Source organism: Elephas maximus, chromosome 16 (assembly GCF_024166365.1).
Source record: "Elephas maximus indicus isolate mEleMax1 chromosome 16, mEleMax1 primary haplotype, whole genome shotgun sequence".
NCBI lineage: Eukaryota > Metazoa > Chordata > Mammalia > Proboscidea > Elephantidae > Elephas > Elephas maximus.
Genome location: NC_064834.1, coordinates 42,508,596 through 42,535,267, shown reverse-complemented (window position 1 = coordinate 42,535,267; position 26,672 = coordinate 42,508,596). Strand labels below are relative to the sequence as shown.

The 26,672-nt window shown below is 41.2% G+C and overlaps 1 protein-coding gene across 6 annotated transcripts in view; it reads right to left on the bottom strand.

Moving 5' to 3' along the window:
* Positions 1–26,672, bottom strand: part of PCGF5 (polycomb group ring finger 5) — a 162,993-nt gene that overhangs the window by 66,468 nt on the left and 69,853 nt on the right. For 3 of the 6 annotated variants that reach the window (XM_049855733.1, XM_049855737.1, XM_049855739.1), the window contains exons 1-2: positions 3,412–3,623; positions 689–983 (exon numbers count right to left, since the gene is read on the bottom strand). In XM_049855733.1, coding sequence (XP_049711690.1) covers positions 689–800 — 112 coding nt within the window. In that variant the 5' untranslated portion in view covers positions 801–983; positions 3,412–3,623. The other 3 variants (XM_049855735.1, XM_049855734.1, XM_049855738.1) reach the window with 3 other exon arrangements.

Genomic DNA, 26,672 nt, shown 5'->3' with positions numbered 1-26,672 from the left:
CGCTGGGTGGGTACAAATCACCAACCTTTCAGCTAGTAGTTGCGTGTTTATCCACTGGCATCATCCAGGGACTCCGTAAGTCCAGGGCCTGATTTGGATTCGGAACAAGTTCTCAGGTGATGCCAAGGCTTCTGATGTAGGGGCCACACTTTAAGAACCACACTGAATTCAAGTATGCATATCCTAACAACCTGGTGGTGTAGTGGTTAAGTGCTACAGCTGCTAACCAGGGGGTCAGCAGTTCGAATCCGCCAGCCGCTCCTTGGAAACTCTATGGGGCAGTTCTACTCTGTCCTATAGGGTCGCTATGAGTCGGAATTGACTCGATGGCAGTGGGTTTGGTTTTTTGGTTTTATCCTAACAAAACCTCTGAGCAGACTAATTCCTTCAATTTAACGTTTTAAATGAAAAACCTCAAAGAGTTCACTTTAAAAAACTCATACCCAGTAATACGTTTCCGGTTTTCAGAACATTTTATAAATGAGATGAAAGTCAACTGCTAAGGTTGAAGTAACAACAAAATTTCATGCCACTGGTACTCCAATGACAAATCCGCAAATTAATTTGGAAAAGGATAAGCCTTAGAATACTGATTGTTTTAAAAATTAAAATTTATACACAAACAAAATATGACAGTTTTTAAAGAGCAAGTGTTGGAAATGAGTTGATGCCATAGAAGAATACTCACAGGTATGAAGGCATTCTGTCACCGTAGTTGGCTTGATCAGATACCCTTTACAGATATAGCAGGTGATGTAGGGATTGAAATCTTTCACCAAGTGCTTCCTTTGGGTAGCCATTCGTGGTTAGCTGAGACTGGCTTTAGTAGTTCAGGTAAACAAGGGTATTAAGTGGATGAAAGTCTGATCTCAGGAGTTGGTGTGTCCTCTCCAACTGGATGTCCTGAGGCATATGATTTAAAATCCAGATTTATCACGAGATCGCTGATCATCACTCCTCTTGGTGGTTTTGCTTTCCCATATCTGTTTCCACAATAATTTTAAAAAGATAAAAGAAAAAGGTGTGAAATTCCTTACACTGTATCAATATCATTATAATAACAGCAAGTGTTACACGTTCCAAATGACGTGAACAGGTGAATAAACATTTCCTTCACTGTAACATTCATTTGTAAAGCTGCTGTAATTTAATTCACAATAATGACAAATTCACCCAATCCTGGAGCTTTAACTATCACCTCTGCAAATGACACTCAGAGCTATTAACTCCACTTTGTTATCTTTACCTCTCTAGGAATGCATTTTAACTATCTGCTTGACTGCTCTATCAGGAGTTCCTGTCGATACAAGTTAAAAGATTCAAAACTGAAGCCATCATCTTCCCTATCAAAGCGTTCCCCATTTCCATCGTGTGGCCTACATCCAGTCAGTGGTCACATCAAGTTGGTGCCCTTTTCCGTTCCATCCAAGGCCACCCTCCTTGTGTATTACCCCACACCTGCAATCCACCTGACATTCTGCTACCGGGTTTATTTTATTCAATCACTTTTGGGTCCTCTGCACAAAGAACGTCAGTGTCTTCTCTTTATAAACAGAAAAACAAACAGGTGTTGAGCGGACTCTGACTCACAGAGACCCTGCCTGTTTCAGAACAGAACTGTGCTCTACGGGGTTTTCATGGCTGCGATCCTTCAGAAGTAGATCACCAGACCTTTCTTCTGAGGTGCCTCTGGGTGGATGCCATCCACCAACCTTTCGGTTAGTAACTGGGTGTTTAACCCTTTGTGCCATCCAGGGACTCCTTATGAACAGAAAAGGGTTTCATTTGCTCAGTTTGCCACATTAAGATGCTCCACAGATTAACCTTAACATACCCTTCAACACCTTTCTTCAGGCAAACGGAGCTGATCACTACTCTCCCAGACCCTCTGCCCTCTAGCCAACAAACCTCTCCTCTTCTCTCTCCAGATCCTGCCCATCCTTCAAGGCCCATCTCCAGTATTATCCTCACTTGTAATCTCTCCCTAGACTTTAACCTTTCTTTCCCAGCACATAACCCTTTTAATTCGATTTATTGTTACACTCATGTATCTACCCTATCAGACCACAAAACCCTTCACAGAAATCAGTCACATCTAGTAGATGTAAAACCTGGGCAAAGTACCTATCCTAAGTCCTTAAACTGTAGAAAGGGATAACAACAGTGCCAACCTCCTGGAGTGGTGAGGATTAAATGAGGCAATACACAAAAAGCTGCTGTTGCTGCCTAGTCGATTCCGACTCATGGCGACCCCATATGTGCAGAGAAGAACTGCTCATAGGGTTTTCAATGGTGTGACCTTTCAGGAGCAGCAATCACCAGGCCTGTCTTCGGAGGGGCCTCCAGGTAGGTTCCAACTGCCTAAGTAGTCTAGGGCTTAATGAAGCATTTGGGACTTCTATACATAAAGCTAACACACACACACACACACACAAAACTGAATAAATGTCATCAGCTTTTTTAAAATGAGTCATTTAACATAGTTGGTTTGTACATAAGGTGACTGGGGGGAAAACCAAAAAACTTTAACAGCTTGTTACAACAAAAGTGCCCTCTCAAAACACGCAACATGAAAGGTGCTGATTTTTCTAAGTTCATTCTCTAAACAGGAACTTTCCTCCTACTTTAGCTGTTACACTCATAGGAAGTATAAGGCAACTTGCAAGGGTAAAAGGCTACACTCCAGTCGACGCGTTACCACTGCGATTGTGCACGGGCTAAGTTCGGAGTGTTATCATCCGCTCAAGAAATAATTAAGGGGTCTGGCTTCCGGCCCTTGGCCCTATATGACCTTCAGCAAGGCATTTAACATCCATGCCTGGGTCTTGGTTTCCTCCTCTGTACGTTAGGGCTACCTGCCCTGCCTTTCCCACAGGTTAGCCACGATGCTTCAAAGTACCAAAAAGTCCTCTGAAAGAGGAAATACACGGTCCTGACTTGGGGTGGTATTACGATCCTAAGACAGACCTGTCACCAACCTGTTTAAAGGAATCAAGTACTTGCAGCGACGGGCACAGGCTAGAGGAACTTTTCCGCGTTCTCCCCGCGTTCTCCGGTGGGAGCCGGCGGCACCGCCGTGCGCGATCCCAGCCCGTCCTCCCCGCCCGCCCGACAGGCAGGTGCGCGGGCCCGGGCTCCGCGGACGCGCTGCTCGGCCGGCGGGGCTGCGCCGGCAGGACGCGCCACCTCTCCCCGGCTGGGCGCAGGCACCGGCCGCCCTCTCCGCCCCCGAGGGGAGGGCGCGGCTCCGAAGCCCCCGGCCGGCCAGTCCCCGCAGATCCGACTGGGTCCGGCCGCAGCAGGTGCTTCGAGGTGCCGCTTCCGCTCAGGGCGCAAACTTGAGGGGGGAGCGTGGGGGGGGACCGGGCTCTCAACCCCTCGGCGCCACTCCCAGGCCCGCCTGGTACCTACCCCGTGGCTGCCACCGCCGCTCCTCGGCCGCCAGCGCGCCAGCCCCACAGGGAAGGAAAGTGAAAGAGAAACAGCGCCCGCAGCGGCCTGGCTGGCCGGTCCCCGCGCCCTGTCCGCCCTCCCCCTGCAGGCGGGAGCGCGCCGGCTCCGCGGGGCCACTCGGCTCGGGCCGATAGGGCGCCGCGGGCCTCCGGGCCCAGGGCCGGTGCCGCCTCCAAGGGCAACTCCACCCCCTTCCAACCGCCAGCGCCGCCACCGCCCGCCGGCCCCGCCCCGCCCCGCCCCCGGCCCCGCCCGCCGTCGCCACGCCCGCCCGCCGCCGGCGCCCCTCGCAGGTGTCGGCTGCCCTGCCCACCCTGCTACCGCCAGCCTGCTGTGCGCCACGTAGCCTTGATCAAATTTTATTTTGGTTCTTCTTACCCTTAGCACCACGCCCCTCCTGGTTGTTTTCCTCATAACAGTGACTGATATTTTTTTCTCCTGGCATGTTTAAAAGGCAACGGTCACTGTTGGACTGAGTTACCTTGCGAAATAGTCTACTCAGTTGTGTCTTCCCCAAGCCAGCCCACCTGGGCCACGGTGGGGACAAAGACATCCCTTGATTTGCAGCTTATTTAAAAATCACTAACGAACTTGCCTCTGTTGGGTCCAGAGATCATGAAAGCTGACAACTACAAATGCAACTGCAAGCAAGCGGGGGCCCCGAGGAGGGGCGTAGTTAGTGGAAAGGTAAAAAAGGGAGAGCATTTACTACTACTTGCAAAGCTCGAAAATCAAATAAATAATAACCCAGTATTCTTTTCTAGGAAATTTTGAGATCAACGAGAGACCATTCATTGCAAAAGCATTCGTTCAAAGTCGTTCAATTCTATTCTGCATTCGAAAACTCAGAAATATCTACGACGGCCGCCATTTTGTTAAATTAGATTTGGTTCTTTGCTTCGTAAAAAAGGCTTCGTAGGAGATTACAATTCAGCAATCCTAGGGTAGCAGGCAAATCGATGTGGTCTCCACTGGTGAAACAAAAGTTAAAACGAATATCAAGGTAGCAGAAAGAGAAAAGGGAATCAGCAAAGGACAACTTTCAATCTTATAAGAATTATCAGAAAGATGAAAAGGTGTTCCAGTTGCATCATCTTTGCTTTTGTACAATTGAGAGCAGTCATGGCTAAAGAGTTGACAGTAACGGGGTTCGGGGGCTACTGCGAAGTACCGTACTTGCTTTATCTCCAATTGACAGCAGTCACCTGGTTTACCAGAGGGATAAATAGTGGAGCTGGCTCTAGTGACAAACCAGTGAAACCAACAGCCATTGGTCCAGCAGCAGTACATGTCTTCAAAGATCCATTTCAACCCTCAAATATGCCAAGAAGTAAAATCAGCTTTTAAAAATGTCTATTCTAAAGTAAAACTCATGTTAAGTGGACATAACATAAAAGAGAAAATTTGCCTTTGTCAGTATCACAGCGGGACCAATACGTTTTCTGAAATGGCTTTCAATGGCCACACTTTCCTAGTGCTGGTAAAAGCCAGTTTACAAAAATACGCCAGTTTCCAAGCTGGGATCAACTTCAAAAAGTCACAGCAACCACAAAGAGCACTGTCATGGACTGAATTATGTCCCCCCAAAAATGTATTATCAATTTCGCTGGGCCATGATCCCCTGTATTGTCTGGTTGGCCTCTATTTTGTGACTGTAACTTTATGTTAGAGAGGATTAGGGTAGAATGGTAATTTTATGTTAAAAGGGATTAGGATGAGATTGTAACACCCTTACCAGGTCACATCCCTGATCCAATGTACAGGAAGTTTCCCTGGGGTGTGGCCTGCACCACCTTTTATCTCTCAAGAGATGAAAGAGAAGAGAAGCGAGCAGAGAGACATGGGAGCCTCATACCACCGAGAAAGCAGCACCAGGAGCAGAGCGTGTCCTTTGGAACTGAGGTTCCTGCACTGAGATGCTCCTAGACCAAGGAATGACTGATGCATCACCAGGACCCTCCTCCAGAGCCAATTGAAAGCGAAAGCCTTCCCCTGGAGCTGACACCCTGAATTTGGACTTCTAGCCTACTGGGCTGTGAGCAAAAAAACTTCTCTTTGTTAAAGCCATCCACTTGTGGTACTTCCGTTACACCAGCACTAGATGACTAAGACAAGCGCAGAAACCAAGTTAAGTCAAATGACTTTATAGCTGAAATCTTTCATCTCTAAGAATAAACAGACCAGTATGTGAAAAGTCACCTTATTTCTAGTATATTTAAAATATGTAACAGAAAATATTCCTGTATGTACTGCAACATATACAAAATGACTTGGTATTTTTCCATCTTGCATCTGAACAAATTTAAAATGTATTTTTAAAAGAATCACACTGAAGTCCGGGGAACTTAAGTGTAACTGGGGATCAATAGTAGGTAGCTTAATCAGCATTCCTAGAAGAAATGAGATTGAGGGTGGATTCTAGAAGAACATACACTGGCTATAGCTGGGTTGTGAATATGCTACTGAGCAATACCTGAAGGTCCATGTCCAGGTTGGCCTGCCATAACAGCACAGAAACTGCAATGGTGGACTTCAGGGGAAGAGAATTACAACCTTTGTAAGGAAGCCCATGCTTTGTAGCCCTAGTAGCAGCATGGCTTGTGGTCAACGTCCTGTGTTTTCCCCTTTCCCTTCTTCAGCAACCACTCCCACCCCTCTCACGCCAAGGGAAAAAAAATCTACACAAACACACACACAAAAGAAAAAAAAAAAGATAAAATACTCAAACATTTGCCGGGTTAAAAAAAAAAACATAAAGAAATGGCAAGAGGGAATGTTACCAAGGGGGAAGTTCCCCTAAGCTATGTGCAGGTTCTATGTTTTTCAACACAGGCCTTTCAGCTGCTGTGTTGCCTCTCCTCCTTTCCTGGCGCTGCTTTCCAGTAATTTATCTTTTAGTCCCTTGGTTCTGCTAGTGCAGGCTAGGGACAAACCACACAAGCTTCAATATGGGGGGTAGGGATGGCTCTGATGACAAATCTCAAGTACCAGTGGAGAATCTCAAGTGAAAAAAAAAAAAAAAAAAGCCTGGAAGCAATTGGACATACTGCTTGTTGTTGTGCCCTTGACTAGATTCTGACTCATAGTGACCCTATATGACAGAGCAGAACTGCCTTACAGGGTTCCCTGGGCTATAATCTTTACTGGAGCAGATCACCACGTCTTTTCTCCCCCAGAGCTGCTGGTGGGTTTAAACCACTGCCTTTTTGGTTAGCAGCCGAGCACTTTCCCCACTGTACCACCAGGGCTAGGAAAAAGAAAAGGACAGAAGAAATCACGGCTGGGAGTTCCCTTATCAATAACGTATTTCAGATTTCTCATTTTACAGACTAGAAACCAAGATCCAGAGAAGTTGTAAACTCATAACCACTGAACTGGTTTTAGTACAGCCATGATCAAAACAAAGGTGCCCCTTCCACATTATTAACACCTCTCAAGAGGATTTCTCAAGTCCCAGAATTTAAGCAAGGCTGGTAAGAAACAGATCAACTTAAAAAAAAAAAAAAAAAAACAGGTTTCGGTCGGGGGAGATGAAGGGAAGGAGAAAGTCACTACACAGGTGGCCTTTAGGAGTGAACTGGCCACTGATGATTCCCTATCAAAAAAGTGGAACTCCAAAGAGATAACCTATTTCATTTGATTACTGACCCAGACTCTCTCAGGGAACCACCCACAGCTGTTGATGATCCTTGCAGCTACTTGGAGCTAACTGTATACCTAACAAATGTTTTCATTACTTTATAGTTTATGGCTAGATTTTTATCTGAGTTAAGGCTGGGTAGTTCTATACTTAAAAGTCCACAGTCCTTCCTTGCCTAAAAAGAATATCATCAATTAACTGATTTTTTGAATGGAATATGTATTATTAAAACAGCATTACTGTCTTTATATTTCACCAAAATATTAAAGATGACTTTTTCATTATTGTAAATTATTTTATATACCTAAGTTTGCTGCTGCTTTTAACATACAGAATATCTTTAACATAAATTATCCTCTATAATCTAAAAGTCTTACTATAGAGATTTTCGAAAATGTTAAAATTTAACATTTTCTGAAACACAGGACGTTGACCACAAGCCATGCTGCTTTTAGGGCTACAAAGCATGGGTTTCCTTACAACGGTTGTAATTCTCTTCCTCTGAAGTCCTACTCAGTCAAATGTACTGATTTTTATGGCTGTGGATATTACACCTCAAAATCTATGCCTAAACTCAACAGATGGAGGAACGGGAAAGGAACAAAGAACTGAAGGATTTCTGTCCCACAGGGTTGCTATGAGTCAGAATCAACTTGACCATGTCCCTTTTCTATTACTGTACCCCTCCTACCAATCCAGTAATTCTCAAGGACTCTGTCTGCTAAATGTCTCTTGAATTCCCCCCACTTAATCCACCCTGGTTCAAATCACTGTCATGTTTACTCTCCATTACTTCAATGATCTCTTAAGTAGTCTCCCTACAGCTATCAGGCCAAACCATTCTCCACAGCAGTCAGAGGACTCTTTCTAAACTACAAATCTGATCATGCTACTCCCTGGCTTAAACAAACAAAAAAAAACTTGTTCTTAGTATAAAGCCCAAACAATTCATAAGGCCATCCCAGATCCCTTGTCACTTCTACAGCCCCTCACTTGAACTCTTATTTTCCAACCATAATGAACCTCTTTACTCTCTAGCTAGACAGATGGGTCTTCTTGCACATGAACATCCTTTCCCAACACTTTCCAACCCTCCCACCCCTTCTAAATCTTACTTAAACCTTTATTTATCCTTCAAGTCTCAGCTAGATCTCAGAGGCCATCTTCCCAGCCACCTCGAAGCTGCTGAGGAGCTTCCTCTATATACATACACCAGCTACATACGTAACAGCTCATACTTATTCTCTCAAATCACATATCACGCTATCTTGGATTGTCTGGTTTACTTGTCTGGACCTCCCACCGAAGTGTAAGCCCAGAGGATCCATTGCTTGACTGTGCATCTCCAGCAGAGTGCAGGGCAAACAGTAAGCTTTCAAATAAATATTATGGGAAAACTGAATGACTGCAGACACTAAGATCCTGTATATTCCTTCTTGGATTTTTTTTTTCTTGGGAGGATCTTTACAAAGGTTGTGTTAAGGCAAAATCCATGCCTTAGGATTATTAATTAAAATCACACCAAGAAGTAAAGTCACACCCACACAAAACAAATACCGAGCAATACACCAAATTTATTAATGAAGTGTTAACTGCAACATGATGAAGTCACAACACTCCCGTTGAAAGAAAGAGCACTATGGATGGTTAAAGAATTAGTCTTACTTGCTTAAGAATACACTCTTCCAGTAACAGGGACAAGAAGGCAAAACCTCAAAAGCTATAGATACAAAAGAAAAATGGGAAAGCCAGAAAAAAAAGGGGGCTAAATTAAGTCAATACACCAGAAGTACAAACAGAGAAACAGCATTAGGTATAGGGACAAGATTAGTCTGAGAAAGACTATGCAACTAGCTAAATAAATATTTTTAAGTTCTTTAAATACATTATGCTGAAGAGACTTCATCTCACTTACTTTGAACATGTTATCAGGAGGGACCAGTCCCTGGAGAATGACATCATGCTTGGTAGAGTGTCAGTGAAAAAGAGGAAGACCCTCAATGAGATGGACTGACACAGTGGCTACAACAATGGGCTCAAACATAGTACCAACTGTGAGGATGGTGCTGGACCAGGTGGCGTCTCATTCTGTCGTACCTGGGGTCGCTACGAGTCAGAACTGACTCGACAGCACCTAACAAGAACAACAAAGACAGGCACCAAAAAGTTTTTTTTTCTCCTTTGGAAGGTAGAAAAAATTAACTGTATTTTCTTTATTGCCATATCACAAGTTGGCTGGATCAAGTTCCAGTTAGACTGGAAGAGCAGAATGAAACTAAAATAGGTACAGGCTATAAGGAAAAACCAGATTTACTCCAATCATTCGGGCTGTGATATTTTAAAACATCTTTACAGAACGACAACTGCTATTTTGGGAAGTCAGATTAAATCCCTGAGGATCATAAATGGACAAATGATCGAAGCACAGAAGCTAAGACTATCCCATCAAATACAAATGTAGATAATTCCGAGGAGAAACTGAACATGAATTAGAAGGTTGGGGGTCGGGGGGTGGAGTCCCACGGAGAAAAAGTCATGAAATTCAATTGGAGCAAATGCAGTGCAGAAACTCAGTAACATAAACATTCAAATATCAGAGGTGACTAGGAACATGAAGTGAAGAAAGATTTTACAGGTAGGTGTGGTTTAGGATAAGACATTGGACCTAGAGTCAAGAGAACCTGGCTTTTAGTCAGGGCAAGTCACTTGACTTCCCTGCGTTTCCTTTTCTTCCTATGAAAATTGGTATTGATGGTATCGTCTTTTTTTTTTCATAATATTTTATTGTGTTTAAGGTGAAAGTTTACGTAACAAATTAAGTTCACATTTATTCAGTGATACTGGTTCCATTTGTCATCATTCATTCTGTTCTGGTTGTACCATTTCCAGTACTCTAGTTTCCCTGCTCCCTTACCTTCCATTTTTGCTTTAATTTTTGACCATTTTGTCTCCTACAGATGATTTTTTAAAGGAGCTCATTACTCATGAGTGATATTCTTTATGAGCCAATCTGTTATTTAGCTAAAGGTGACATCAAGGGATAATTTCAGTTTAAGGTTTAATTAAAGCATATTTCAGGGCAATAGTCTAGGAGAGTCCTTTGGTCTCAACTGGTTTAGTAAATCTGGACTTTTTAAGAATTTGAGTTCTGTTCCACAGTTTTCTTCTGTTCTGTAAGGATCCATCTATTGTGGCCCTGATCCGAATGGTCAGTAATGGTACTGGGCATCATCTACTTCTTCTGGTCTCAGGGTAGATGAGGTCGGGGTTCATGTAGACTATTAGTCCTATAGACTACTTTCTCCTGAGTTGTTGTTTTCCTTCTTTCTCTTTTGTTCCAAACAAGTAGAGATCAATAGTTGTATCTTAGATGGCTGCTTGCAAGCTTTTGATACCCCAGACACTATGACAAAAAAAACACTATGACAGTATCATCTTAATCACTGGTCTACAAGGAAGATTTTCTTTACATACCTGTGTGTTGTTATGATGAGCATATATAAAATTAAATGAGATGACAAGTGAGAAATGCTTTTAAAATTGTAACTATAAAGCACTGTAAAAATGTAAAGTATAAGTAGTAATTTTGTGGACCATGACCACCAGTTGAACAATACCTAGCAGTGCTACACCACCCAGCAGAGGACCTGATACTAAGATACATTCAAACAATGTTTATAGAATGAGTAAGACACTCTGGGCAGGGCAATGGACTCTAGGACATCATAAAAAGACATGCAATGGCCAGAAAGCACTCCTTCTTTGAACTCCATATCTATTACACCCAATTTTTAAATACAAGCTGGGAAACCTAATATTTCAATAGGCAATACAAAGTTGTGCAAAGGAAACGAGTGCCTATAAAAAGTTCAATGATTTGGGTTAGGTCAACATTGCAGAAGGGCTGTGCAAAGTCTTCATTTATTTACTCCACTCATATGAGGGGTGGCAGACATTTGTTTTATTAAAGTGAAAATTCTGGGTCATAATTATGTCCTTATGAGCCATCACTTGAGCTATCCTTTCCCAGATGGGCCAGGATTAGCAGACTTAGTCCATAGGAAGGGATTAGCAGATTTAGTCCCCAGGAAGGGAGGACAAAAGGCTTTAGTTATGAGTTAACATTTTAGCAGGGCATTAACAGTAACACTTTACTGGCTGGGAGGCTAGGAACCTAGCAGGAGGAAGGAAAGCATGGCTGAAAGAAGGAGATGGCAAAGTACCAATTGCTGGGCCTTCTCTCTCTCTTACTTCACAATTCTATCTTGGACCAAAAAAAAAAAAAAAAACTCGAACATAAAAGGCAAATTAATGTCTTTCTTACCATCTTTAACTAAAGACTTCAATGACTAGGATCCCGATTAATTTTTATACAGTTTTGCAGAAAACCTAAGAGAAACTTGGCCTAAACGAAAGCAGGGCAATGTTAGCTATAAGATAGGAATTTTTTACCTTGACCTATTCTTGACCTTCAGGGTGATAAACCCAATAATATTCTCAGAAACTGTGAAAACTTGGCCTTGATAGTTCAAGAAGAAAGAAACAGTATGTAACTTGAATGGCTGCCTCATTTTTGCCTGCTGAAAGGGGTTATCTTGGCTGACTGGAAAAGTTCCTTCCAGTTATCAAATCTGCCTTTGATACTTTTTGGATGAGAAGCTGCAAAAAGCACCAGCAGCAAAGCACCTTAGATTAGAGGCCTGCAAAAAGCACCAATAGCAAAGCACCTTAGATTAGAGGCCACATGAGAATACAAGATGGCTGCATGCAAAACTGGTTAATAAACTAAACTCCATGAGGGCAAGGTCTTTGCCATCACTGCTGTATCCCTGCAATCAAATCTGAAGCACTACAGGTTCTCATTAAATATTTGTTGAGAGAATAAAGGAATGGATAACACACAAACGAACAAGCAAATAAACGAAGTCTGACTTTGCAGTCAAGACTGCCCATGACCAAACTCTGGTGTAATATCTTAATGGCGTGTGTCCCAGGGCAAATAACCATTCTCTGCCTCGGTTTTCTCATCACTTAAACGGATATAATAAAAGTATGTCTCTCATAGGAATTTTCAGGAGGATTATATGAGATAATACAACTAACACAGTAAACATTCAACATTTGTTTGCTGAATTAATTTTAAAAATTTCATATTTATGCCCTTATTTGGAAAATACAACAAAGAAACATTAGGATGTAAATTAAGCTCTGATGACAAATAAATGCTTAGAAAAAATGCCTTAGTACAATTTATTTGTCTATAGGACATACATGGAGAAAAAGTCAGCCACCTAACTTCCTGCCAGGCAGCCTCCCTCTCTGTATAAGATTTTGAAGCACGGTTACTCTCTAACAGGTAAACTAGTAAAATATGAAAAGAATGGCTTAAGTCAGCCATCTCAAGAGGAAATCAAGAAATAGGATGCACTCAGAAGTTTAAAGAGTTTTCTGAACATTCAAAACTCCAAATGGATAACCTAGGTATGGTCTTAGGGAGGCAGAGCTGAAATGACTTAATTTAGTAAACTAAAATGGAGTCAATTACATCCTATCCTCTCTGGGAAAAAGTTTCTGTAATTACGAAAATAATGATCAGCAAGGAGCACAAAAAAGTGATGTGCAAAGGGCAGCACTATCTGGACAGGAGACCCTGCAATGGGAAACCCTGAACAAGTCACCAGAGCAGCAGATTCTGAGCCTTTGCAGGACTGCTTCATTAGACCTGTTAGCATCCTCTGTCTCCTGCTCATATCCCAATGCCCACAGACTTACTTTCTGATTATTAATTTGGCTTTTTCTGTTTGTTTGTTTTTTTGTACCTAAACACTCAGAAGCAAATACTCTGAGTTGCAAAAATAATATTTTTTGACTGTATCTTATCGTAAATTTATGAAAGTCAACAGTAAGACCCTGGGCAAGTCACTTTATGAGCCTTTTTCTCATCTATGAAACTGCTTTAGACCAAGGGATACATAGTCTCTAAAGAGTCTTCCCAGACATTCAATTATATGATTGCGTAATTTGAATGCCTTATCTAGAGTAGAGGTCAACAAACACTATCTGTAAAGAGCGAGACAGTAAATACTTTAGGCTTTGTGGGTCATACAGTCTCTGTTGCTAAAAAAAATTTAAAAAAATGCTTAAACTGATGTGGCTATATTCCAATAAAATTTTACTTAAAAAACATGTGGTAAACCAGATTTGGCACTTAGGCTGTAGTTCGTAAATCCCTGACCTAGAGAAAATGTCTTTGAGCATGTACCAAAAAAAAAATCATTGCCGTTGAATAGATTCTGACTCATAGAGACCCTACAGGATAGAGCAGAACTGCCTGCACAGGGTTTCCAAGGCTCTAATCTTAACAGGGAGCCGTGGTGGCGCAGTAGTTAAGAGCTATAAAAGCTGGTAGTTTGAATCCATCAGCTGCTCCTTGGAAACCCTATGTGGCAGTTCTACTCTGTCCTATAGGGTCACTAGGAATCAGAATTGATTCAATGGCAACAAGTTTATTTGTTTTTAGTTTTTAATCTTAATGGAAGCAGACTGTCAAGTCTTTTCTTCCATAGAGTGGCTGGTGGGTTCAAACTGCTGACCTTTCAGTTAGCAGCTGAGCACTTAACCACTGCACCACCAGGGCTCCTTTCATTGAACATGTATTTAAAAGTTTCCTGTGTTGCAGGACTGATAAATTCCATAATGCCCTTAAGCTCTTGATAATCATATTTCAAACCAGAGCACTTTTAGTCCAAAGCCTTAATTTAACTTTACAATTATAATTTCTAGGCAATGAGTAGAATATAGTGACTTAACTGCCAAAATGTGGTGATATCTCCCTTATCATCTCAGAGAATTATAAACTCTAATTCTTTTTGTTGTAAAGGTATGCCAGTTGGAGTCCCTGGGTGGTGCAAATGACGCAGCGCTTGACTACTAACCACAAGGTTGGCAGTTCAAACTGCCACCTAGAGGTGCCTTGGAAAAAAGGCCTGGTGATCTGCTTCTGAAAGGTCATAGCCATGAAAATCCTATGAAGCAGTTCTACTCTGCACACATGGCATCACCATGAGTTTGGAATAGACTGGTTACTGGTTAAATGATGTGTCATAATCTGATCTTTGCCCTAAATCACAATGGAGAAAGTCTATCAACAAAGAGACAAGGAATAAAAATCATTTCTACTCACCAAAGAGTAGGCTTAACCACCACCTCTGACTTCAAGACACTAAACAGGCCCTAAAAACCTGCTGCCGTCAAGTTGACTCTGGCTCATGGCGACCTTATGTGTGTCAGAGTAGAACTATGCTCCATAGGGTTTTCAATGGCTGAGTTTTTACAAGTAGACTGTCAAAACTTTCTTCCAAGATTCCACTGGGTGGATTCGAACTTCCAACTTTTCAGTTAGCCCCCAAGCATGTTAACCATTTGTACCATGCAGGGACTCCAAATTGGTCCTAGTGATATATGTTGTTGTTGAATACCATCAAGTCAATTCTGACTCATAGGAGCCCCTCATGACAGAGCAGAATTGCCCCGTATGGTTTTTTAGGCTGTAATCTTTGCAAAATCAGATTGCCAGGTCTTTTTCTCACAGAGCAGCTGGGTAGGTTCAAACTGCCAACCTTATGGGCTCCTTTAGTGACGTTTAAAGAAAAGGTATTTTCCCACATTTCCTGGGATTCTAGTGGTGCTGACCTAAGAGAAAACACAGGCTCCAAACAGTAAGCTATGTGCTTACATACTTACAGGTGGTGCTGCAAGCTGGCCTGACCTCGAGAAGTCATACTGGACTGTGTGTATATGTCAACTCCAGCCTCACCGTGGCTAGCTTCAACAGCCTGGATGCTGTTCAGAGAAGGGGCTCTGAAGGACAGGGAAGTGAGAGTTTACCACCATCCCATCTCCTTTGAAGGATAGCAGCTGCAACAAGAGAGGGTACTGCAGATGTTGAAAGTAGATCTGGCCTGATAACTGAAGGACAGAAGGGACTTCTACAATGCTGAACAAAGGAATTTAAGTTGCTGACAAGTATTCATGACAATCCCAGCTTCTGATGTAGCAATGATTGTTATATACAAAGTCAAGGAGACTCTGTGAACAGGGTAAAGGAGTTTCAAAGTACTTTTCACACAAGTCACCACGACTGAGGTCCACTTACAACCCATCATGGACTGAATCGTGTCTTCCAAAAATATGTATCAACTTGGCTAGGCCATGATTCCCAGTACTGTGTGACTGTCCACCATATTGTTGTCTAATGTGATTTTCCCACATGTTGTAAATCCTACCTCTATGATGTTAATGAGGTGGCATTAGCAGCAGTTATGTTAATAAGGCAGGACTCAATCTACAAGATTAGGTTGTATTTTAAGTCAATCTCTTTTGACACATAAAAAAGAAAAGTGAGCAGAGAGACAGGGGGACTTCATACCACCAAGAAACAAGAGCCAGGAGAACAGCGCATCCTTTGGACCCAGGGTCACTGTACTGAAAAGCTCCTAGACCAGTGGAAGATTGATGACGAGGACCTTCCCCCAGAGGCAACAGACAGAAAGCCTTCCCCTGGAGTTGGCACATTGAATTTGTACTTCTGGCTTTCTAAACTTTGAGAGAATAAATTTCTGTTTGTTAAAGCCATCCACTTGTGGTATTTCCATTATAGCAGCACTAGTATTTTTTTTTTTTTTTTTAGATAACTAAGGCACTACCTGTATTTTTGAATTACAAAAGGGGAGGCTTTAATATCAGATCATTTGAATACTGGCATTTTAATTTATTAGCAGATTATTGTTTTCACTCTGTCACAGACAATAACCAAAAAGGAAAACTGCAGAAAAATTTCAAGGAAGAGAAGTAACTGCATGTATTTACTTAAGCTTTTAAAATCAAGTTTTTTGGGGCAGGATGGCAGAGTAGTCAGATGCTTCCTGTGGTCCCTCTTACAAAAAAGACCTGAAAAAACAAGTGAATCAATCATATATGACAATCTAAGAGCCCTGAACATCAAAAACAAACTTGAGGAATCAGACTGAGCAGCAGGGGGAGGGTGAGACAGTTCAGAAGCAGCGAGCATTTGCCAGACCTGACCTGGCCGGCACTCTGCAGGCTGAACTGGCTGGCGTGTGTGGGCTGGGGCAAGCAGTAGTCCTCGGGACACATTTTCCACACCAGGAGAAACAGAGGGGCGGAGAGTCTGCACAAACCTCTGGAACTAGGGAGAAGTAGTGCTGAACCTGCAAAAGTTAAGTGCAAGCATCTAACCTACTGCATGGGATCAAAAAAACCCTTCTCCCTCTGGGAAGTACCTTTCTCCCATTCACCGGCCCCCTCCCTGCTCTGTTCCTGTCCTGGTCTGGCTGCAGTGATTGCCATGCCCCCTGGGCAGGAAGTCAGACCCACTGTGCTACCCGAGTCATTTTCCCAGCTTTGGAGCGGGGAATGAATAAACAAACAGGAAAAAATAATCTGCCAGCTACCCTATGCTGGGAACTCAGGGCAAGCACAGCCCCTTTGCCAAGGCACAGGCATAAGGGGTACACAGACTCTGAATGCCTTTCAACCTTGCAGAGACCTGTGTGGGTCCATTTCAACAGCATAGGCACTCATTAGCATAGTACAGCAAGGTATATACCTGAAGCCTATTTTCAAGTGCAACAGCAACAGCTCAGGGGGAGTGGCATATTCATGACACTTGACATGCCCATTAAGCAGGGTCCTCACCTATCCACATCAGGGGCCTGAGGACTGGTAGCTCCATCCATTCCACCTAGCCAGCCGTGACAGGGGTCCAAGAACAAGTGGTGCCTCCCAGTCCTTACAGCCAACAGAACAGGGTGCCCAAAGTCCAGCTGCAAAGCTCACTCACCTACGTGTTCTAGGGAACAGAGACACACCTTCCACCTAGGCACTCAGGGGCAGCCATCGGTCCCCTACCTTGCTTAGCACATAACCCCCTACTGCAGTCAGATAACTTGGCCTACTCCAATCACCCCTACATAGCCCTGCTCATCTAGGACTGTAGGTGAGAGCCTGCATCACACACTTGGTGACTGATGACCTAGACACCTGAGCTGAATCCACATAAGAAAAGTAAATGGACTCCTGGGCTCACATAACTAGTAACAGCTCAAACCACCTGGTGACAGGACATGACAGCTTCAAAGATGTCAATAATCAAAGTAGTTCACACGAACAGCCTATTTGGGCATATCAAAACAAAACAAAACAAGATGCTAGGACACAGTAAGCAAACATAAAATAAATATATGTAATAACTCATTGATGGCTCATAGACAACAATCAATATCAAAACACATAAAGTGGCAGACCATGATGGCTTCAGCAAGTGACCAAAACAAGTAAGCAAGAAACCTCCCAGAGGAAGATAAGGTCTTGGAATTATCCGAGGTAGAATTCAGAAGATTGATATACAGAGTTCTTCAAGAGATCAGGAAGGATATCAGGCAAAATGCAGAAAAAGCCAAGAAACACACAGACAAAGAAACAGAGGAACTTAAGAAGGTTATACAAGAGCACAGTGACAAATTTAACAGGTTGCAAGAATCCATAGAGAGGCAGCAAACAGAAACCCAAAAGATTAACAATAAAATTTCAGAATTAGACAACTGAATAGAAAGTCATAGGGGCAGAAATGAGGTAATAGAACTCAGAATTAGTGAGATTGACAACAAAAGCACTTGACACCAATTTACTTGAGGAAAAATCAGAAAAAAGAATAAAAAAAATGAAGAAACCTAAGAATTACGTGGGATTAAAAAAAAAAAATTTTTTTTTTTAGTTTTATCAAGAGGAATAACCTATGAGTGCTCAGAATACCAGAACAGTGGGGGATAACAAAATACAGAGAAAATTGCTGAAAATTTGTTGGCAGAACACTTCCCTGATACCGTGAAAGATGAGAAGATACCTATTCAAGAAGCTCATCAAGCCCCACACAGGGTAGATCCCCCAAAAAAGTCACCAAGGCATATTATAATCAAACTTGCCAAAAGCAAAGATAGAGAATTTTAAGAGCAGCGCTGGGGGTTAGGGGTAAACGAAAAGTCATCGACAAAGGAGAGTCAGTAAGACTAAACTCAGACTACTCAGCAGAAACCATGCAGGCAAGAAGGCAATGGAATGACACATATAAAGCCTTGGAGGAAAAAAATTGCCAGCCAAGAATTATATAGCCAGCAAAACTGTCTCTCAAATACGATGACAAAATTAGGCCATCTCCAGATAAACAGAATTTTAGGGAATCAGTAAAAACTAAACCAAAATTACAAGAAATATGAAAGAGAGTCCTCGGTTAGAAAATCAGTAACATCAGATAACAACTCAAGGCTAAAACACAGGACAGAGCAACCAGATATCAACCCAGATAGGGAAGCCACAAAAATAAATCAAAGCTAGAACACCGAAAACAGGGAAACACAGACATCAACATGTAAAAGATGGTAACATTAAAACAAAAAAAGGGGACTAAATAATGCAGTCAGAACTTTCATATGGACAGGAAGTCAAGGCAGTATCAAGAATAAAAGATTGGTTTAAACTTAGAAAAACAGAGGTAAATATTAAGGTAACCATAAAGGAAACTAACTATCCTTTACATCAAAATAAAAAACAAGAAAAATATAAAGACTCAGCAAATACAAAATCAACAATAAAAAAGATGAAAAGAAAATGCATAAATAAAAATGACTCAGCACACAAAATTAAAGGGAGAAAAGAAATTGTCAACAACACATAAACACAAATACATCGAAATGACAAATACATCAAAATGACAGCACTAAACTCATACCTATCCATAATTACGATGAATGTAAATGGACTAAATGCACCAGTAAAGAGAGAGTGGGAGAATGGATAAAAAAAACATGATCTGTCTATATGCTGCCTACAAGAGACACACCTTAGACATAAAGACACAAACAAACTGAAACTCAAAGGATAGGAAAAAAAATATTAAGCAAACAACAATCAATAAAGAGCAGGAGTGGCAATACTAATCTCTGACAAAATAGACTCTAAAGCAAAATCCACGACAACGGATAAGGAAGGACTCTATGTAATGATTAAAGGGTCAATACACCAGAAGGACATAACCGTGATGAATATTTACGCATACAACTGAATAAACCTATAACAAAAGAAGAGACTGAAGAGGTAATTAAAAAACTCCCCCAAAAAAAAAAGCCCTGGTCCTAATGGCTTCACTGGAGAATTCTACAAAACTTTCAGAGAAGAGTTAACACCACTACTACTAAAGTATTTCAGAGCATACAAACGGATGGAATGCTCCTAAACTCATTCTATGAAGCCAGCATAACCCTGATACCAAAACCAGGTAAAGACACCACAAAAAGAGAAAATTATGTACCAATATCCCTCATGAACATAGATGCAAAAATCCTCAACAAAATTCTAGCCAATAGAATTCAACAACATATCAAAAAAAAATAATTCACCATAACCATGTGGAATTCATACCAGGTATGCAGTTCAGCATTAGAAAAACGTTAGAAAAACAATCAATGTAATCCATCACATAAATAAAACAAAGGACAAGAACTACATGATCTTATCCGTTGATGCAGAAAAGGTATTTGACAAAGTCCAACACCCATCAATGATAAAAATCCCAGCAAAATAGGAATAGACGGGAAATTCCTCAACATAATAAAGAGCATTTATATAAAGCGAACATAATCCTAAATGGAGAGAGTCTGAAAGCATTCCCCTTGAGAACTGGAACCAGACAAGGATGCCCTTTATCACCACTCTTATTCAACATTATGCTGGAAGTCCTAGCCAGAGCAATTAGACTAGATAAAGAAATAAAGGGCATCCAAATTGGTAAAGAAGAAGTAAAAGTACTCTATTTACAGATGATATGATCTTATACACATAAAACCCTAAAGAATCCACAAGAAAACTATTGGAACTAATAGAAGATTTCAGCAAAGTATCAGGATACAAGACAAACATACAAAAATCAGTTGGATTCCTCTACACCAACAAAAAGAACATCGAAGAGGAAATCACCAAATTAATACCATTTACTATAGTCCTCAAGAAGATAAAATACTTAGGAATAAATCTAACCAGAGATGTAAAAGACCTATACAAAGAAAACTACAAGACACTATTGCAAGAAACCAAAAGAGACCTACATAAGTGGAAAAACATACCTTGCTCATGGATAAGACGACTCAACATTGTGAAAATGTCAATTCTACACAAAGCAATTTACAGATACAATGCAATCCTGATCCAAATTTCAATGACATTTTTTAATGAGATGGAGAAACTAATCACCAACTTCATATGGAAAGGAAAGAGGCCCTGGATAAGTAAAGTATTACTGAAGAAGAAGAACAAAGTGGGAGGCATAACACAACCTGAGTTTAGAACCTATTATACCACAACAGTAGTCAGACCAGCCTGGTATTGGTATAACAGATACATAGACCAATGGAACAGAATTGGAATCCAGACATAAATTCATCCTTCTACATGCAGCTTATATTTGACAAAGGCCCAAAAGTCCATTAAATGGGGAAAAGGCAGTGTCTTTAACAAATGGTGCTGGTGTAATTGGATAGCTATCTGTAAAAAAAATGAAAAAAGATCCATACCTTACACCATGTACAAAAACTAACTCAAAATGGATCAAAGACCTAAATGAAAAATCTAAAACGATAAAGATGATGGAAGAAAAAATAGGGACAATGCTAGGAGCCCTAATAAATGGCATAAATAGAATACAAACCATAATTCACAATGTACAAACACCAGAAGAGAAACTAGATAACTGTGAGCTCCTAAAAATCAAACACGGTCATCAAAAGACTTTGACAAAAGAGTAAAAAGACAACCTACAGGCTGGAAAAAAATTTTTGCTATGACATATCCAATCAGGGTTTAATCTCTAAAATTCACAAGATATTGCAAAACCTCAACCACAAAAAGACAAATAACCCAATTAAAAAACGGGCAAAGGATATGAACAGGCACTTCACCAAAAAAGACATTCAGGTGGCTAACAGATATATGAGGAAATGCTCATGATTATTAGCCATTAGAGAAATACAGATCAAAACTACAATGAGATACATCTCACCCCAACAAGGCTAGCATTAATCCAAAAAACATAAAATAATAAATGCTGGAGAGGTTGTGGAGAGACTGGAACACTTATAGGCTGCTGGTGGGAATATAAAATGATACAACCACTTTGGAAACTGACTTGGTGCTTCCTTAAAAAGCTAGAAATCGAAGTACCATACAATTCAGCAATCCGACTCCTTGAAATATATCCTAGTGAAATAAGAGCCGTCATACAAACAGATATGTGTATACCCATGTTCATTGCAGGACCATTCACAAAAGCAAAAAGATGGAAACAACCTAGGTGTTCATCAACAGATGAACGGATAAACAAATTACAGTACATACATACGATGGAATACTATGCAATGATAAAGAACAATGATGAATCCATGAAACATTTCACAACATGGATGAATCTGGAAGGCATTATGCTGAGTGAAATTAGCAGCAAAAGGACATACTTATGAGACCACTATTACAAGAACTCAAGAAAAGGTTTAAACACAGAAGAAAACATTCTTTGATGGTTACAAGAGTGGGGAGGGAGTAATAAGGGAATTTACTAATTAGATAGTAGACAAGAATCATCTTAGGTGAAGGGAAGGACGACACACAACATAGGGGAGATCAGCACAACTGGACTAAACCAAAAGCTAAGAAGTTTCCTGAACACAACCAAACACTTCAAGGGACAGAGCAGCAGGGGCTGTGGTCTGGGGACCATGGTTTCAGGATATATCTAGGTCAACTAGCATAACAAAGTTTATTAAGAAAATGTTCTGCATCCCACTTTGGCGAGTGGCATCTGGGTCTTAAAAGCTTGTGAGCAGCCATCTAGGATGCATCAATTGGTCCCAACCCAACTGGAGCAAAGGAGAATGAAGAACACCAAAGACACAAGGAAAATATGAGCCCAAAAGACAGAAAGGGTCACATAAACCAGCAACTCCTCAGCCTAAAACCAGAAGTACTGGATGGTACCCAGCTACTACCAATGACAGCCCTGACAGGGAACACAATACAGAGTCTTTGACGGAGCAGGAGAAAAGTGTGTTGCAGAACTCAAATTCACGTAAAAAGATCAGACTGAATGGTCAGACTGAGACTGGAGAAACCCTTGAAGCCATGGCCCCCAGATGCTGTGTTAACCCAGAATGAAAACCATTCCTGAAGCCAACTCTTCAGACAAAGATTAGAATTGACTATAAAACATAAAATAATACTCGCGAAGAGTGTGCTTCTTAGTTCAAGTATAAAAAAAAAAAAACAGGAGGCTAAATGGGCAGCTCCTTTGTGGAGGTGGGATGAGAAGGCAGAAAGGGTTAGGCGCTGGCTGAATGGACACAGGAAACCTGGAATGGAAAGGGGGAGTGTGCTGTCACAGAATACGGATTGCACCTAGGCACATAACAGTATGTGTATAAATTTTTGTATGAGAAATTAACTTCAGCTGTAAACTTTCAGTTAAAGCACAATCAAAAATAAATAAAATAAAGTTTTGTGAAGAATCATTATTCCTGACTTGAGCAACTCACCACGATAATTCAACTCCTAAAAAAGATTTTAGGAGGACGATGCTTATCACAAGTACTGGCAAGGAAGACCCTTGGAACCTGATGGTTATAAATTAGTAGATCACTTCCCTTACGGTATTTCCTGAACCATCTATTATTTCATCCTTTTTACCAGTAAAGTCTGAAGTCTTAATTGGAGCACTAATTTTGAATGGAAAAGGACAGACTTTCTGTAATTAGAAACTAAACTTACAAGCGTAGGCATGAGCGCTTATACAAAGTCTGTATGTAAAATAAGTTATGATAATTCAATTCAGAAGTATCCAACAACAAACTAACCATTAACAAAATTGAATAAGTAGAATTTAGCTTTTAAAAGTTGGCATTTATAATATCCGTACTCATTAACGACATGAATATGCAGGTTTCAAATTCTGTCCTTTATTTATTAATGTCATTATTTTTAACAGGCCACATTACTTCTTTATGTTAAATACTACACAGATTTATTCTAAATTCCCCTTTACCTTATTTAGTTACTTTAAAAAGAAATCCTTAGAGTCACTTTATACCCTTTCGTTTGCCCACCCCCACGACTCCACAGTCCCTGAATCACAAAGTCTCACCGAGTCTCCTTTGGTCTCTTGTAATGGCTGAATTGCTTTTCTACTGCCCCTGACTCTGCCATTGTCCAGTTCCTTATCACCTCATGCCTAGACTCCTGGAATCATTTCTTAATACTTCGTCATGATCCTAATTTCTTCCTCCTCTTAACCACCCTTCATACTACTTCCACAGTAATCTTCTTAGAACTTTCTATTAATCATGTAATTCCTCTAGATTAAAAAAAAAAAAAAAAATTCCTCTAGGTAGAACATACAATAATTTTATAGTTCTTACCAAATACACATTCTTCAGCCAGACTTCAATTGTTTTTTCTTTCCCAAAGTCCACTCCCCAACATTCTTTCCTCAACAATACCCATTTCTTCCTTGCCCTCCCAACACGTGCCACCCCCATTCCAACTTCCACGATTTAACACATAGCGCACTCTCTATCTAGAATATCCCTCTTCTCTCTCCTCCAATCAAAACTCTGCTAGTCTTCTTTAGATGGTTACTACAGCACAAAAATATCTGCCTACTGATGTCTTTATAGCATGAACTGCCTATACCATTCTGATAAAAGACGACCCCTCTTCCTCTTCTCTCATTTGAGATAATTTTTATCTTTGGTGAGAAAATATCCTTGAAGAGAGGTGAGGTGAATTGGACTGTATGGTACTAATGTAGAATGTTTAAACTACTTTGCAGAAGTTTTTTGGTGTCTAGCTACAGAAAAAAGTAGGCAGGCTTCAGGGAGGTATCAAGTGAAACAAATTATTATCCTGGCAAAAAAGTCAAGCTAGGTGGCATTAGTGGCTTTTGCCTTTCCTTAGTTGTTTGAGATTGACAATAAAATGTACATAGGGCAGCAGGAGCAATGGGTCTTTCAAGTTTCAAAACAGGGAAAGGAGAACAAAATCTATCATGGGGCACACTACAGCAAGCACTGAGCTACCAAGGGCTGGTAGGTAGAGGGAAGACATCCGGTTTGAGTCAAAGGTCCAGCTAGACAGTGGAGTGATACAGCAGAAAGACAAAATGGCTAATTAAGCCCTGGTCTGCTAACACCCTCAGCTGTGGATGGTAAATTAGGAGTACTGGGCAGGCTTCTAATAGTATCACCGGACAGAAGGCTGGGGTGTCCATAAAGTAAGGAACTAAACTGAAGAGGACTACAGCTTTCTGGCTGTTAATGTTAGTCAACATGAATAATTTATTCTGCCTGATTTGCAAAAATCTTCAAACCCCAGCAAGAGTTCGCACTATCTGTAGACATCTGCCAGTGTCTTCTCTTTGCTGATTTGCTAAGACAGAGTTGGGAAGAAGCTCAAGCTAACAATCTAATTCACAGATGTAAGGATGGGAAAGGGGAAAATATCCCCTTAAGGTCTATCTGAATACAATAATGAAACAGAACCCAGAAAATTAACACCTGATGCTGAGATGGATGGGAAAGAGACCTGTATTAGTGCCTTCCAGTATATCAGGGCCACATAAGCTAATACTTTATACTTTTTTGAGCACCTGCTACATGCAAGGCACTATGGATGCAGTAGTGAACAAAACATGTAACACCTGCCCTCAAAAATCTCCGTTTAGTGACTATTAATGTAGTTATGGCTAACGTTTATTTAACGCTGTATGTCAGGCACTTTTTTTATACATATGAACTCATTTTTCTTCACAACTTCCCATTTTACAGGTAAAGAATCTGAGGTACAAAAAGGTTACGTAATTGTAAGAGTTCAGAGGTGAATTCAGAGAATCTGTTTCCAGAGCCCAAAATCTTAACCAGTACATCTTCTTCTTTTTTTTTTTTTCTCTTTCCCCTAATTGTTTTACCTATTTCCACTTCAACTAAATGTGTTATAAGTTCCTTGGATACAAGGAACCATGTGTCCTGCCATTTTTCCTGCCAATCTTCTTACCTCAACCCAAAGGTAGTTGGGTGTAATCTCTCCTTCTGGTGAAAACATCCCTGGAGGTAATTTCCCCTCCCCTACAATGTGCAAAAAGATCCCTGGCACAATGGTTAAGCTCTCAGCTGCTTACAAAAAGGTCAGTGGTTCAAACCCACCAGCTGCTCCGTGGTAGAAAGATGTGGCAGTCTGCTTTGTAAAGATTACAGCATTGGAAACCCTAAGGGGCAGTTCTATTCAGTCCCAAAGGGTTAATATGAGTTAAAATTGACTTGATGGCAATGGGTTGGGTTTGATTTTATAATGTACAGTTCTAGTGCTGCTGCTGCCAGCCCCTCCCCAACCTTCAGGCATGGGCAACATGACCCAGGCATAGCCAGGGTCTTCCTCTTGGATTTTACATGCAAAGAAAAATAAAGTCATTTTCCTTTGAGCCCACTATGCTGGGATGATATAATCCTATACCTATCTGTAGCCATTTACTCCAGCCCTCACCCTCCCATAGCCTACAGTCATGGATAAAACCCACCTCCAGTAGAAGAGAATAAGGTCAACACACAGAAGGAGACAGAGCTGAAGAACGGAGAGACAGTCCTGACGGCATCATTTGAGTATCTGGTCCCTAAAAGAACGCTCAACTTCTGAATTTTTCCAATTAAAAAAAATTAAGTTGGATTAAGCAGAGTTTACATTCCTTGCAACAAAGAAGTGTTGACCAACAACACAGAGTAAACCTCAGCTCTATCACAAACCAGCTATTTGACCTTTCGCCAGCTTCTTAACATCCACAGATGGGTCTCAGCTTCCTCCCTCTTCTGTACAATGGTAATAGCATTTTACAGGGTTGCCGTGAGAATGAGGAGAGCAAATGGCCAGCACATGGCTGAAACTATCATGATAGGCCTGCAACAACGACAAGTCCCTCTTGTCTCCCATTTTTTTAAAAGAGAGAAAACTGAGGCCATCAGGAATGAATGTCTTCAAATTTCTACTCTTGCACCTTACAATGCACCTATAACCACATCTATCAAAACTCCTCGCTGGTCCTCCTTTTTCCTCTACGTTCCCACCCCCACCCTTCAGGGCCACACCTTCTCTCACATGGAAAGCATGATTCTTTATTCGTTTTCGATCCTCTCCAATCTGAAGCCAGTCATTTTTCCAGAATATAAATCATCCTGTACTATTCAGCTTTAACTTTCATAGCTTCCCACTGCCTATGAGATGAAGTCCAAGCTCTTTAACATGGTTTACAAGGCATGTTGTGGTCTAGCCCTTGCCTACATGTCCATTCATGTATCCAACTGCTCCATCTCGAAGAATCTACTTATAGGTCTCTGAACTTAACGTGCTTGTTCCTACCTTCTTGCCTTTGCACGTGCAGCTCCTTTTTATGGAAATACCCTTCCTCTGTCTGTGCTCC